Raw genomic sequence first — 15,689 nt, 5'->3', positions numbered from 1 at the left:
GTTATTTTCCACGTGAACATAAAAGAATGTATCTGGTGCAGGAGGCTGCGATCACTGAACGTTTTATTATCCGCTGACGGCTCTGCTGCTTTATAATAAATACAAGTCTCAGCTGAGCAGTGGTGAGAGAAGGCCGGATACCGGAGCAGACCCTGCGCCATTCTTCTGTCCAGCTCTCGCACGCGATCATCCGTTCTGTAATGTGAATCGCTCGTCATTGAGATTTAGAATTCTCCCTGCGATTATCTAAAGCTTGGATTCTGTATATAAAGCTTTTTTTATTGTATAAGAAGTTCTGATGTGATCAGTATTCAGTCCGGACGGGTTTTTGGGATGTTAATGTTTCCATTCACTGACCGCAAACAGAGCTTGAAAATTGTGAAGAATTAAATCACATTCTATTAGAAAGTTGCAGAAATTTTCATTTATATGATGATGATGATGATGATGATGATTTATGGACACCGCCCGTTTAGTACTTGATTAAAGTTCTTCTCGACACCAGGCAATCGATCTACCAGCGTTGGCTCCATGTTATGCATTAACCCTTCTCACGCTGATGCCTCCACATTTTCTATGGAACCTTTTTTTGGGGGTGAACCAGGCCGGCCGCAGACCCCATAGGACTAATGTCACCCACAGGATGTGTGCAAGGTTATTCCACCCAAACAGGGAGAACGGCTCATTCATTACTCCGCAGTGATAATCCTCATCATCCTCATCATCCTCTCGGTCTCCTCCCAGGAATTGTTTATAATGTGTGGAATATCGAAGCGTCCGGAGCCGCGTCACCGGGATTGATATACATCCTAAATATTATATGGAATCTGCGCCCCGAGCACCAGGTGAAGTGAGTGTAATGTCTGCTCAGCATCGCGCCAAACTATTTAACATGGACATAGTCTTTACAGCAGACGTGTGAGGGGAACGTTCACACGCAGGGTTTTCAGGCGCATTTCGGATCGTAAACGCCTTGAAGAACGCTACTGGTATTCTGACAAAATCTTCCAATTGAAATCAATGGAAAACTGTGTTTTGTTTAGATTGGACGTTTTTTTTACGCCACTGTTTAAAAAAAAAAGTTGCATAACAAATAACCGCCGCGTAAAAAGTAGCCTCAAAACGTCTTCTGATTAAAAAACGGCTGAAAATCAGCTCCGTAATTTTCATCCGTCTTTGCTTGCGCGTGTGAACATGGCCTAAGGCCGGATTCTCACGCAGCAGATTTTGTTTCACAAACCACCACGTTCACATGAATGGAACGGATTTTCAGTCACAGAATTTTAGGGGCGACTCTACCCTAACACAGGGTGCGCCCCCGGATCACCATCATCCGCCACCTCCGGGGTCAGATGTCACTGCACGTAGATCTTGTGTGCTTTATAATTGTATGTATGACGGCCTATGTGTGAGATAGGGAGATTGGAGTGTGAGCTCCTGGGGTCAGGGCTGATATTAGTGTGATTTATTTGTAATCCTTAGCCGGTCACTAGATCCTCTCAGCCGTTCTCCTCTTAGATTGTTGATCTCTACCTTCTTGCGGTGTATTCACATTTGTCGTAGAATCCTGTGCCTGTCTGGACCGCCCGTCATTCACCCGCTCATAGGTGAGGCCGTAGCTGCACAGGCAGAGTGTGATCAGGACTGAGAGCTCGGCAGAGAGTGCGGCCCCTTCACCTGCCCCCTCCCCCATGTAACGTAACCTGCCAGCGCACAATACTTCTGGGATGTCCCGTGTTATTCTTGGCTGCGCTGACGTAAGTGCGATGCGGCTGTAACTTTTTTAAGCCTTGTTTCCTTCTGCTCCTTATTAAAAAAAATCAAATCTTTTTATGAATCGGCCCATTTATTGTTCGTTTCCGCCTGAGCTCCTACAGCCTCCCCGGGAGCGAGCCCCCCCCCCCCCCATATGTCTTTATCGTGTCCAGCCTATTCCGACCTTATTGACCCACAATACACTGGTCTGTGTTGCGGGATTTGTTAGCGGACGCCAGAAACACGGTCATTATTAATGGATCTGAAAACTGTCGTGTTCCGTTTCCCTATGATATAAATGTCGTCGATTTTGACAAGATTTGTGGCAGAAAATGAAGCCGTAAATCTTCCATGAAAGTTCTGGATCCTGGATCCGTTAGTGCGGCACTGGCAAGAAGAGCACAATCTCAGCCATACATACATAATACATACGTGTAGCGTGACGGGCCAGTGGGTACAGATGTCTTGGTAAATAACACGGCTCCAGTCTCCTAAAGATCTTGATTGTCGGATGTTCTGCTGTCGTCCTGTGCGCGGTCGGTGCTACCATTATCGGTGAGGACTCTGTGATTCGGGGGCTGAGATGCGACGTTTCCCGTCTCCTGGTCTGCGGTTAGTATGTGTGCGTGTGATTTGTAACAGGCCCGGCTGCCATGAATGAGGCTTGTGTGTGCGCTGCTGTGACCCCCAGGGGAGGTTAAGGAAACGCTCTCGCCGAGTGTGTGTGGTCTCCAGTGCACAATGATGACTTTGGTTAGGCAGGAGTAGGGTAAGCGCCCAGGTGTGTGCCAGGGCTGTGTGTGCCCCGGCTGCATGTGCCCGGGCTGCGTGTGCCAGGCATGTTCTCTACACATGTCCGGCCGTAAAGGGGTCACAATGGCCAAGGAATCAGTTTTATCGTATAAATATCCAGAGCGCTGAGGCTGCCGTGTTTTATTGAGCAAAATCTCGTTATAGAATTGGACAGAAGCTGCCAGTAAATATTCTAATAAATCAAAATCGCACCATGTGCGGCCCCTAGTACCTGGCGGATGTATATGAGCCCCTAGTACTTGGAGGGTGTATGTGGGACCCCAGTGCTTCGCAGGTGTATGTGTAGCCCCCAGTACATAACGTTCTCTCGGTGTTCACTATTTCTGCAGGGACCTATGAAATAGATGTGAAATCTCATCTGTGATCCAGACGGCGCGATGTCATTAACAATAATCGTTCTGTCGGACACTGAAACCAATCGGACTCTCCAGTCAGAACTCTATCGCACTTGTCACAAACCTTCCCTCAGACGTTACTTTGGCCTTGTTCACATTGTGCGTTTTTTTCATGTATTTTCTTTGTTTGATGAACCGCTATTGTGAGACATGGGAGTTTATCCACTAAAACGAATGTAGGAAAAGTAACGAACGCACAATGTGAACCCAGCCTTAGTGGTTACGTCTCCACCATCGGAAGAAGTGCGCACCTGGGGGGGGGATTCACACGTATGGTCCGCTTAACCGCTCAAACCATGACGGAGCAGCCCGGGGACTGTCGCTGGGAGTCGTTGTTCTGGATCACTCTGTACAAAACAAAGTTAGACGTACAGATATTGGGGGGCACACATTATTACTGCACGCTGTTTCTAAGCTCGTGTCATTGAGCGCTCGTGATCTGCGGGGTCCGGTGCTGGCGGCGGCGTTTAATATGCAGCAGGTACACGGCCCGCGCCAGTTGCTCATCTCCCCCTCCCAGACCCGGAATCTTCTCTCCTCTCCGGTTCCTAATTAGTGGCTCCTAGTCTGAGCTCTCTAATTACAGCGGGGGCCGGCGGGATCTTCAAACAGCAGTGCAGACCCTCAGACTGGCAGCACAAGACAGTCTTCTGCCCTCCTCAGTCTCATTTCAACAACGTGTCTATCGCTGATGTGCAGAAACACGAAGCTGCGAACGGTCACTGGGCGAGGATAGTGGGGGGGCGATTATCAGTAGTGGCGCGCGTGGCATAATATACCGGACCCAATCACAAGCCGTGTCTGACACCTCCTTACCCCACCTCATATCTGCTGTACATGTAATCCAATGTTTCACGCCAAAGAATGGAGCACGTCTGTAATAAACGTGGCGCAGTTTGACTCCTAACCGCGCCCTTTCTTAACCCTTTTGAAACAAATTTATCACAATGGCGCGCACTACATAATTTGTCGGACACGTCACGCCGGTAAATGCTCGTTCATCATAAAACTTACCACAACCACGAGATTTAACCACGTCCCTTTTTTAATGCATCTTTTTTTTGTTTTAAAAACTCCTACAAGTGGATCCTGTGTTTTGCGCCATTTTTGTACCCTACGTTGATCGTGCCCCCCCGAGACTCTCTCGCCGCCCTCTGTTCTGCTCCAGCAGACGTGTATCTCCGTGTCCTGGTCCGGTATCACCGCAGATTTGCCGTCCTTTGTATCTCCGTGTACAGACGTCTCCCCCCTATTATCGCCTCGTCCCCCTCTTTTCAGACGGTCTGTCTCCTCCTGGAATTTGACCTGCTCTGATGCCATTAACCCATTGTCTGATCCCTGCCACTATCAGCTATGCAGGGGTTAATAACCTCCAGTTCATGTTCTGGAGACCTTATCGCCTTTTCTCTACTCCCAAAATGCCAGAAATTCTAAATGTGTTTCTTTATCTCTGGGGGTGAAATGAGCAAAGAAATAACAAAATCCTATAAAGGAAGCGAAACTGAGAGGCAAGACCGCGGGAGGGGGGGGTTAGACTAGGACGTCACGTGACTGCGGCAGACGTGGTACCGAACTATAATGTTACGTGGTCTTTGTCCCGGATCTGGGCGTTCTGCGCTGTGCCCGGTCTAGAGCCCGTTGCGTTATCTTATGACATTACTACAGGCTGTGACTGGGGTACGGCTCATTTTACTGATGCTCATAATCGACCAGACAAAAGCAAAATGAACGTCTCTTACTGAGGGTCCCACGTACTGTCCTAAATCTGTGGGAAAAAACATTTGTGGTACGCCCAAGCACGTTTCATTAGAGGTTCTCTTCCCCTACAAGTATTGCGCAACAATACGGTGCCGAACAGAGCGACCAAACTGCGCTGTAATATGTATTCAATTCTGATAGTTGTTACTGTAAACAATCAGCAAGTTTATTGACAGACACCCCCTAACAGCTTAGCTGAGCTCCTATAACACAGGGGGTTGCTCGTTTTCTCCTAACTGCAAGTAACTGTACAGTGCCTGGTGTATAGACCCTGCAAAATTGTGAGTGCAGCTCTGGAGTATAATACAGGATGTAACTCAGGACCAGTACAGGATAAGTAATGTAATGTATGTACACAGTGACCCCACCAGCAGAATAGTGAGTGCAGCTCTGGAGTATAATACAGGATGTAACTCAGGATCAGTCCAGGATAAGTAATGTAATGTATGTACACAGTGACTCCACCAGCAGAATAGTGAGTGCAGCTCTGCAGTATAATACAGGATGTAACTCAGGATCAGTACAGGATAAGTAATGTAATGTATGTACACAGTGACTCCACCAGCAGAATAGTGAGTGCAGCTCTGGAGTATAATACAGGATATAACTCAGGATCAGTACAGGATAAGTAATGTAATGTATGTACACAGTGACCCCACCAGCAGAATAGTGAGTGCAGCTCTGGAGTATAATACAGGATGTAACTCAGGATCAGTACAGGATAAGTAATGTATGTACACAGTGACTCCCCCAGCAGAATAGTGAGTGCAGCTCTGGAGTATAATATAGGATGTAACTCAGGATCAGTACAGAATAAGTAATGTAATGTATGTACACAGTGACTCCACCAGCAGAATAGTGAGTGCAGCTCTGGAGTATAATACAGGATGTAACTCAGGATCAGTACAGGATAAGTAATGTATGTACACAGTGACTCCCCCAGCAGAATAGTGAGTGCAGCTCTGGAGTATAATATAGGATGTAACTCAGGATCAGTACAGAATAAGTAATGTAATGTATGTACACAGTGACTCCACAAGCAGAATAGTGAGTGCAGCTCTGGAGTATAATATAGGATGTAACTCAGGATCAGTACAGAATAAGTAATGTAATGTATGTACACAGTGACTCCACAAGCAGAATAGTGAGTGCAGCTCTGGAGTATAATACAGGATGTAACTCAGGATCAGTACAGGATAAGTAATGTATGTACACAGTGACTCCACCAGCAGAATAGTGAGTGCAGCTCTGGAGTATAATACAGGATATAACTCAGGATCAGTACAGGATAAGTAATGTAATGTATGTGCACAGTGACCCCACCAGCAGACTAGTGAGTGCAGCTCTGGAGTATAATACAGGATGTAACTCAGGACCAGTACAGGATAAGTAATGTATGTACACAGTGACTCCACCAGCAGAATAGTGAGTGCAGCTCTGGAGTATAATACAGGATATAACTCAGGATCAGTACAGGATAAGTAATGTAATGTATGTACACAGTGACCCCACCAGCAGAATAGTGAGTGCAGCTCTGGAGTATAATACAGGATGTAACTCAGGATCAGTACAGGATAAGTAATGTAATGTATGTACACAGTGACTCCACCAGCAGAATAGTGAGTGCAGCTCTGGAGTATAATACAGGATATAACTCAGGATCAGTACAGGATAAGTAATGTAATGTATGTACACAGTGACCCCACCAGCAGAATAGTGAGTGCAGCTCTGGAGTATAATACAGGATGTAACTCAGGATCAGTACAGGATAAGTAATGTATGTACACAGTGACTCCCCCAGCAGAATAGTGAGTGCAGCTCTGGAGTATAATATAGGATGTAACTCAGGATCAGTACAGAATAAGTAATGTAATGTATGTACACAGTGACTCCACAAGCAGAATAGTGAGTGCAGCTCTGGAGTATAATACAGGATGTAACTCAGGATCAGTACAGGATAAGTAATGTATGTACACAGTGACTCCCCCAGCAGAATAGTGAGTGCAGCTCTGGAGTATAATATAGGATGTAACTCAGGATCAGTACAGGATAAGTAATGTAATGTATGTACACAGTGACTCCACCAGCAGAATAGTGAGCGCAGCTCTGGAGTATAATACAGGATATAACTCAGGATCAGTACAGGATAAGTAATGTAATGTATGTACACAGTGACTCTACCAGCAGAATAGTGAGTGCAGCTCTGGAGTATAATACAGGATATAACTCAGGATCAGTAATGTAATGTATGTACACAGTGACTCCACCAGCAGAATAGTGAGCGCAGCTCTGGAGTATAATACAGGATATAACTCAGGATCAGTACAGGATAAGTAATGTAATGTATGTACACAGTGACTCCACCAGCAGAATAGTGAGTGCAGCTCTGGAGTATAATACAGGATATAACTCAGGATCAGTACAGGATAAGTAATGTAATGTATGTACACAGTGACTCCACCAGCAGAATAGTGAGTGCAGCTCCGGAGTATAATACAGGATATAACTCAGGATCAGTACAGGATAAGTAATGTATGTACACAGTGACTCCACCAGCAGAATAGTGAGTGCAGCTCTGGAGTATAATGCAGGATGTAACTCGGGATCAGTAATGTATGTACACAGTGACTGCTTTTTATAGGGAATAATTCTTGTAACCTGGTGATCAGCGGTGGACAGATGCTATTAAATAGCAATCTACATAAGGCGGCTTCAACCAGACATTGATTACTTTTGATCTGTGGGGAGATGATGGACGTTGTTGTTGCCTCCAGAGCGCTCTCTCCGCTGAGTGTTTGCATTAGATAATCTGCAGATCATGATGAAATTTGTGCAGGGAAACATTTCTCCCCCCGTTTCATATTTATTTATTTTCTTCCATAAAGTCTGAGGCTCCTCTTGTGTAACGTCCCGTGTATCTCCCCAGATTCCTCAGTAATTGTGCAGCTCCCCTGGACTGTCCGTTCGTCTGTGCGCGTCCTGCTGGATAAGTCGGGACATGTGATGTTTTCGATATGATCGCTACGTACGTGATCTGCTGTAAATCATCAGCTACTGTTTACTCCTCCCGGGCTGTAACGCTCCGTCCACATCAAAGGACACATGAAAGCCTCTCAGCGGGACAAACATTTACTCATCTGCTCCGTCTTTACCAACTATTGTTTTTCATCAAGCAGCAAAATAATCCCAGATCCTCGGATCCAGGAGTTGCTGCCCCCAGATTGTGAAATCCTTGATGAAAACCAGCACCAGATACTGGAAAATAAGACTGAAGTTCAAGTAAAATCAATGGGCAATGGTGGACGTTACCCCGTTATTTGTGCTTCTGATGTTTTGCGCGCAGTACAATTCTAACAAAACCTCAGCTGTGAGCTGTATTAGGGCTGTACGTTTTTTTCAGCCTCTGTAAGCAAGAATATTTCATTTCCTGAATATCTCTGCTTTCTGTTGGTGAATGGAAACCGTCATTATATTAGAACGTTGCAGAACGTTTTATACTCTTACAGAAGACTGGTCAGGCCCTTTAAGTCTCTCCATCTTATGTAACGGCGCCCAATCTAATGTGATGCTTGCAAAATATCAGTCAGATCTATGAATTGGTGGAGTAAGCGTGCTATGGGGTGGGGACAGATTAGGTTTTCCGTACCTAGGAGCCCAGAATTTGTTCTCTCGGTCGGTTTGTGCACTACAGATGCTATAAATGCTACATTACTTTCCTGTAGACCTCGATGACGCCACCATTTATTCCACAAAAAGCAGAAGTGAATTAGAACTCTCCCCCATGGATCAGCACCAGACACCGCAGTGTTAATGATGATAATCCCTTTATTATATGTCTGTCCTGTTCATTCATTGCGTCTTCCCACATATCTATCTGTGCACCCCAGCAATTCCCCGTCTGTGTTACGCAGCCGGTGGTGCTCAAGACCATAACACCAGAGAATCGCTACCACGTGAGTGAAGAACGCATCAACACTGACCGAGAACAAAAAGCACAAGTAACTCGCCAGTGGATGAGTGGAACTGAATACTGAAGGTTTAAGAAGATGGAGACGGTTCATAAATTGAGTGGATGGCAGATGAATAGCATGCAAGCGGTTAACAGACGAATAGAGTGGACAAGCATTTACAGCACTCACTTACCCTATGAATACTATCCCACAGCAGGGTAAGACAAAAGCTTTACAGCAGACCAAACGCACAGCAAAGGCAAACAAACTAATGTAGTTTTATCGCAGGATACACATCAAACTACTATACAAAAACGATCTCTCAGAGAACCAACAGGTCTCGCAGTACAAACAAACACATAGACAAGAACGAAGTCTTGAACTAGAATCTGGAAAGAGTTTAGCACATGCCAGAAACCGTATTACAAGCACCTGAGTAATCCAGGCCTGAAGTCTTTATAGACCCAAGAAAAATACTAGGCCCTAATTAACAAGGTAAAGCCAAATTATGGCCAAATCCAGACTCCGACCAAAGGCGTTGTCGAGCAATGCCCAGAAGAGAAATCCTTGATTATCAGCAGTCCGGGAGGTACCGAGCTTCCTGGTTTTTAATCGAATGCTGTAAAAACTGTCACCAGAGCAGAGGGAGAGAGGCAAATGTAACTACATAACAAGGCTGAGGTTATTCAGGGTCTGTGGAAAGCTGAGTGACCGTTCTCATGAGCAGTGTTGTTTCTATCAGTGGTTTGGAGACTTCATATCCTGATTTACTGTACATTTAAATCCATGTTAGAGACTCGGGTCTGAGCAGAGCCACCTGTAATGAAATGTTAGACCGTAAATTAATTATACTGTAAGACCTGGATTTGAGGGTATCATTGCCCGCCATGTCTGTATGACATCATCCGGCGCAGCTGTCGTGAGCTCTCGGCCCCTTCACACGTCTAATGAAGATGTTTGGGATGTCTCACGTCCCCCAGAGAGGGCTGAGGTTACAGCTACCAGTGGGGTTCTGTACACTCGGTCCTAGAGGTGAGAAGCTCCACAATCCTCTACTATAGACTGGATATAAAATTCTCATTAGTAAACGGTTCTTGTGCTGTAGAGGGATGAGCCGGGGTCTGTCATGTGTGGGAACAGCTTCTATAATGTACGTGGTCTTTTGGGCTTGCCTGCAACTGGTGGCTCCCCAGCTGTCCTGACACTACAAAATCCAGCATGCCCAAGCAGTCTATAGATCCGCCATTTACAAACCACGGCGTCAGACACTCATAAACCCTCAGTGTCCGGTTCTATTAAGTCTTCCTGCATCTACTCTAGGTTCCTGGATCAAACGGATAGATCTAGCCCACAAAAAGGTAAGGACTTGTACTGGTCCCGTGTTACAGGCTCACCTCATCCATGTCATGTATGTACACAGTGACTCCACCAGCAGAATAGTGAGTGCAGCTCTGGAGTATAATACAGGATGTAACTCAGGATCAGTACAGGATAAGTAATGTATGTACACAGTGACTCCACCAGCAGAATAGTGAGTGCTGCTCTGGAGTATAATACAGGATGTAACTCAGGATCAGTACAGGATAAGTAATGTAATGTATGTACACAGTGACTCCACCAGCAGAATAGTGAGTGCAGCTCTGGAGTATAATACAGGATATAACTCAGGATCAGTACAGGATAAGTAATGTATGTACACAGTGACTCCACCAGCAGAATAGTGAGTGCAGCTCTGGAGTATAATACAGGATGTAACTCCGGATCAGTACAGGATAAGTAATGTAATGTATGTACACAGTGACTCCACCAGCAGAATAGTGAGTGCAGCTCTGGAGTATAATACAGGATGTAACTCAGGATCAGTACAGGATAAGTAATGTATGTACACAGTGACTCCACCAGCAGAATAGTGAGTGCAGCTCTGGAGTATAATACAGGATGTAACTCAGGATCAGTACAGGATAAGTAATGTAATGTATGTACACAGTGACTCCACCAGCAGAATAGTGAGTGCAGCTCTGGAGTATAATACAGGATGTAACTCCGGATCAGTAATGTCTTGTATGTATACAATGGGGGGAAAAAAATATTTTACAACCGTTTTCTGGCGTCAAAGGTGCAAAAGTCGAAATTAGTGCAAAAACTTAGATTTTCGTTCTCCTAAAGTGATTTTAAAATGGGCGGGGTTTAGTTAAAGGGCGGAGTCTTCAGTCCAACGAATGCTCTTAGCTGGTGTAGATTTGATTTTCTGGCGCACGGACAGTCAGATGTGCCAAATTAGACACCTCTAGCTTCAGCGCTCTCTAGATTTAGATTGGATTTTGAAGCCCCTTCATAAATTCCCCCCAGTGACTGTTGTTAGAGCTTCTTCTAGATGTGACCTGTAATTTGGTGGTCAGACGTGACTGGGGCTTTTAGGTCTTTAAGCCTTCAGAGTAAAATACTGCCCTGCTCCATCTGTTCCTGTAATGTCCTAGAGGTTTCCGAGAAGCCATGTTTGAGGTGTCGGGCCGCGCTCCATGGCTTATTACTGAAATGCTCTTGAGCCCAGTTAACTGATTTAATTAGACATGTCCTGGCCTCCGGGGTCACTCGTTAGGGCTTTAAACTTTTAATTAACCCATAAGCCTCTCGTGCACCTGCAGGCGGCTCTTCTTGCAGTCCCCGGTTAATCCCTCCCACGCAATCTCATTTAACCCTGTGCTGTCTCTCACAATTACACCTAATCCTGATTTACGGATCGCTGTAACGTTAATGAGTCTTTGTATTAGACGTCCGCACTGAAATATCAGGAAGATTCTTTGTGTAGTTGCTTTTCTTCTTTGGCCGGACCCCACTGTTTGAGTAGCGCAGGATGAAGCAATTTGTTGCTCTCCAGCTGTTGTGGGATTATACAGCATGCTGAGACTTGTAGTCCTCCTAAAGCTGGGGAGCCAGTGCTCGCTGTGTTTCTGACTCCTTTATGTACCTCTTTGCAGAGCTGAAGGCTTCGAACACCGCGCATTTCCTGAACTTCCTGCTGAACTCGACGGATTATCGGATTCTGCTGAAAGATGAGGATCACGACCGGATGTACGTGGGCAGCAAGGACTATATCCTGTCCCTGGATCTGCAGGATATCAATCGGGAGCCTCTCATAGTAAGACTGCACCAAACATTATGTCCCCTACAAGTCACCTGCTCAGCAATGTCACCTTACAGCACTGGGGGCCTGGGTATAAATCCCACCAAGGGCAACCCCTGCAGGGAGAGCGGGTCTCCTCTCTGTGGTCAGACTGTTTCCCCCCCACACTCCAACCACAGATTGATGGGGTAATGGGCTTCCTATGATGATGGTCCTGGGATGTGAGCTCTTAAGAGCAGGGCTGATGGGAGTTATACAGGGTGTGTGTGTGGCCCCAGAAGCTCACAATCTGATCTCCATGTCAGCGACCTATGAAAGAGCGTTATGTAGGTGTGATCTTCCCCTTTTACTATTGGCTAATAGTTTTGGTTGTCGTGATGTCTCATTAGACCTCACTTTGTGCGGATTTCAGATGTGCAATGATTTCACGTGACATTGGCCGCAATGACTGAAACAACCGACGCACCTGGAGATGTAGTGCTCCCCCGGGGAGGCGTTCTCCGTCCAGCCCTGCGGAGGATGGGGTGTATTCTAATCCATCACTGCGGCGTGGTAACTGTACAGTAATACACACAGGGGTCATACGTCGCTCCCAGCAGCTTCTTCCCATAAAAGCAACGTGTCCACTGCTCATTTATCTGAGACAATCGCAGCGGAGCCTGAACCGCCACAGGCAACGACACATTCCTTAATGTAGAGGGAGATCAGGACGAGATGGAGCATCCACTGCAGATTACCGACGAGGGAGGCCCCGCTCTAGTGTCCACTTTCCTGCGAGGGGCTCGAGGTCCTCGTCTTTTTGGGGGGTTTTTCCTCCATTTTGCAGTACCCACAACAAATAAGCTTGATTTTGTGTTTCTCTCCGCAGATTCACTGGCCGGCAAAGCAGCAGAGAATAGATGAATGTGTCTTATCCGGTAAAGACATCAATGTGAGTGTGAACGGAGGAGGACCATGAACTGTGAGCTCTGACCGCAAATACAACGACAGCACATTCAGGAGCGTCAGAACTCCCCAGTAACTACATCTAAGTCATCCTCTGCCGTCACGTTGTTATAAATGCTATTCCGTTATCTGTCTCCGGGAAAGCCGGGTGACCCCCACTATGGCCTCCATTACAGCAGTTCTGCTTTCCCAGACTAGAGAATGTAGAAAGTCAAGTGAGGAAGAGCTAAAATGAGCGTCTAACGTTCAGCACGAGGATGAGATTATCGCGCTCAATGTTATTAACTCTTCATTTTTTTTTTTTTTGTCTTTCTCGTTCTTCTTTCCTGGTCACTTTCTGGTCTTTTAAAATTCCATCTTTTTGCTGTTTTTGCTCCTCCTTCTCTATTCCGACCTTTGTTATTCACAGGGAGAATGTGGTAATTTTATCCGACTCATCCAACCCTGGAACAGGACGCACCTGTACGCATGTGGGACCGGAGCGTATAATCCTGTGTGCACGTACATCAACCGCGGACGCAAAGCTCAGGTACTGATGAGAGCCGTGATCGGCCAGCACTGGCAGAGATGATGTAGAATACTCTGTGCTTAGTGCCTGGAGTGATGCTCTGCAGGCCGGGTTTCTGTTATTGCTCCTGTAGAAGTGTTAAAGCGCTGTGAGGGGAGGAGGTCGCGGAAATATCCTCAGTCTGCTCTCCGGCTGATAGACTCAGTGCAAGGAGAAAGTGATAGAGCCATGTGTAAATCAACGGGAACATAAGCTTACCGGGGGAACATCAACTTAGACCGGGCAATATGGCAGTGCACAGCAAGTATCTAACCTGCATTACATGACTACAGACACAACCAAGACTTCCAGGAAGTGTTACCCTAGGAACACTCTCACGTCAGTATTTTTTTTTGCCAAAACCAGAATTGGATCCAGTGAAGCAGAAACATGTGTTCTACTTCTAATTCCTGTCGGGTTTAATCCAAGTTTTTGATCATGAATAGAAAACACTGTAGGATAACACCTCCTGGCAGGCTTGGTTGTTTGTTTTTTTGTGGCGCTGGTCATTTGACCTATCACTGCCACTACTTTATACGCTGATGGATCTTCTTTAGAATAGCACAGGACAAGCACTAGAACCTTCCATTTCCAGCAGAGTAATTGTAGCTTTTACCACCATATGGGTCATGTCATCATTTGTCACATTCAGAAACCACCGAACTGTAAAATTACATTTTGGGAGAGTAATGGAGCGACGCGTTTCATGGCCCTTCTCTATTGTACTGATGTTCTGCTCTTAGCACAGAAGCTGCTAACAGAGTAAATGACCTGTCTGATCCCTGGGATTGCTGAGAGCGAAAAGAAAGCAAAGCCAGTGACGCACTCCATGCAGTATACAGGAGTCGTGTTAATTGTCTGTAAGAAATCTCGTAAAACGCAAGAACATACAGAAGGTTATAGGAAACACAATGTCACGAGGCTGCCTCTGCAATAAAGAGGCGAACGAGGGCACAGTTACTAAAAGGGGACTCCAACTTAATAGTTTTGGATGAGGGATTATAACAAAATGACCCTAAATTCATCAGTGCAAACACAGGGTTGCAGGGTGTCTGATAACAAGCTTGCTGACTGACTGTTTCCAATAATAACCAGCAGAATAGTGAGTGCAGCTCTGGAATATAATGCAGGATGTAACTCAGGATAAGTAATGTAATGTATGTACACAGTGACTCCACCAGCAGAATAGTGAGTGCAGCTCTGGAGTATAATACAGGATATAACTCAGGATCAGTACAGGATAAGTAATGTATGTACACAGTGACTGCACCAGCAGAATAGTGAGTGCAGCTCTGGAGTATAATACAGGATGTAACTCAGGATCAGTACAGGATAAGTAATGTAATGTATGTACACAGTGACTCCACCAGCAGAATAGTGAGTGCAGCTCTGGAGTATAATACAGGATGTAACTCAGGATCAGTACAGGATAAGTAATGTAATGTATGTACACAGTGACTCCACCAGCAGAATAGTGAGTGCAGCTCTGGAGTATAATACAGGATGTAACTCAGGATCAGTACAGGATAAGTCATGTAATGTATGTACACAGTGACTCCACCAGCAGAATAGTGAGTGCAGCTCTGGAGTATAACACAGGATATAACTCAGGATCAGTACAGGATAAGTAATATAATGTTTGTACACAGTGACTCCACCAGCAGAATAGTGAGTGCAGCTCTGGAGTATAATACAGGATGTAACTCAGGATCAGTACAGGATAAGTAATGTAATGTATGTACACAGTGACTCCACCAGCAGAATAGTGAGTTCAGCTCTGGAGTATAATACAGGATGTAACTCAGGATCAGTACAGGATAAGTAATGTAATGTATGTACACAGTGACTCCACCAGCAGAATAGTGAGGGCAGCTCTGGAGTATAATACAGGATGTAACTCAGGATCAGTACAGGATAAGTAATATAATGTTTGTACACAGTGACTCCACCAGCAGAATAGTGAGTGCAGCTCTGGAGCATAATACCAGATATAACTCAGGATCAGTACAGGATAAGTAATATAATGTTTGTACACAGTGACTCCACCAGCAGAATAGTGAGTGCAGCTCTGGAGTATAATACCAGATATAACTCAGGATCAGTACAGGATAAGTAATATAATGTTTGTACACAGTGACTCCACCAGCAGAATAGTGAGTGCAGCTCTGGAGTATAATACAGGATATAACTCAGGATCAGTACAGGATAAGTAATGTAATGTCTGTACACAATGACTCCACCAGCAGAATAGTGAGTGCAGCTCTGGAATATAATGCAGGATGTAACTCCGGATCAGTGCAGGATAAGTAATGTATGTACACAGTGTCTCCACCAGCAGCATAGTGAGTGCAGCTCTGGAGTATAATACAGGATGTAACTCAGGATAAGTAATGTAATGTATG

At 45.5% G+C, this 15,689-nt stretch overlaps 1 protein-coding gene across 5 annotated transcripts in view; it reads left to right on the top strand.

The window, feature by feature from the left end:
- The window catches only part of SEMA3F (semaphorin 3F), a 29,950-nt gene that overhangs the window by 873 nt on the left and 13,388 nt on the right, over window positions 1-15,689 (top strand). For all 5 annotated transcript variants that reach the window (XM_075831977.1, XM_075831976.1, XM_075831974.1 and 2 more), the window contains exons 2-4: window positions 11,650-11,810; window positions 12,664-12,726; window positions 13,150-13,269. In XM_075831977.1, the coding sequence (XP_075688092.1) occupies window positions 11,650-11,810; window positions 12,664-12,726; window positions 13,150-13,269 (344 nt within the window). The remainder of the gene's footprint in view (window positions 1-11,649; window positions 11,811-12,663; window positions 12,727-13,149; window positions 13,270-15,689) is intronic.

The sequence above is a fragment of the Rhinoderma darwinii genome, chromosome 7 (genome assembly GCF_050947455.1).
Source record: "Rhinoderma darwinii isolate aRhiDar2 chromosome 7, aRhiDar2.hap1, whole genome shotgun sequence".
Taxonomy (NCBI): Eukaryota; Metazoa; Chordata; class Amphibia; order Anura; family Rhinodermatidae; genus Rhinoderma; species Rhinoderma darwinii.
This window is presented reverse-complemented; position numbering and strand designations above follow the sequence as displayed.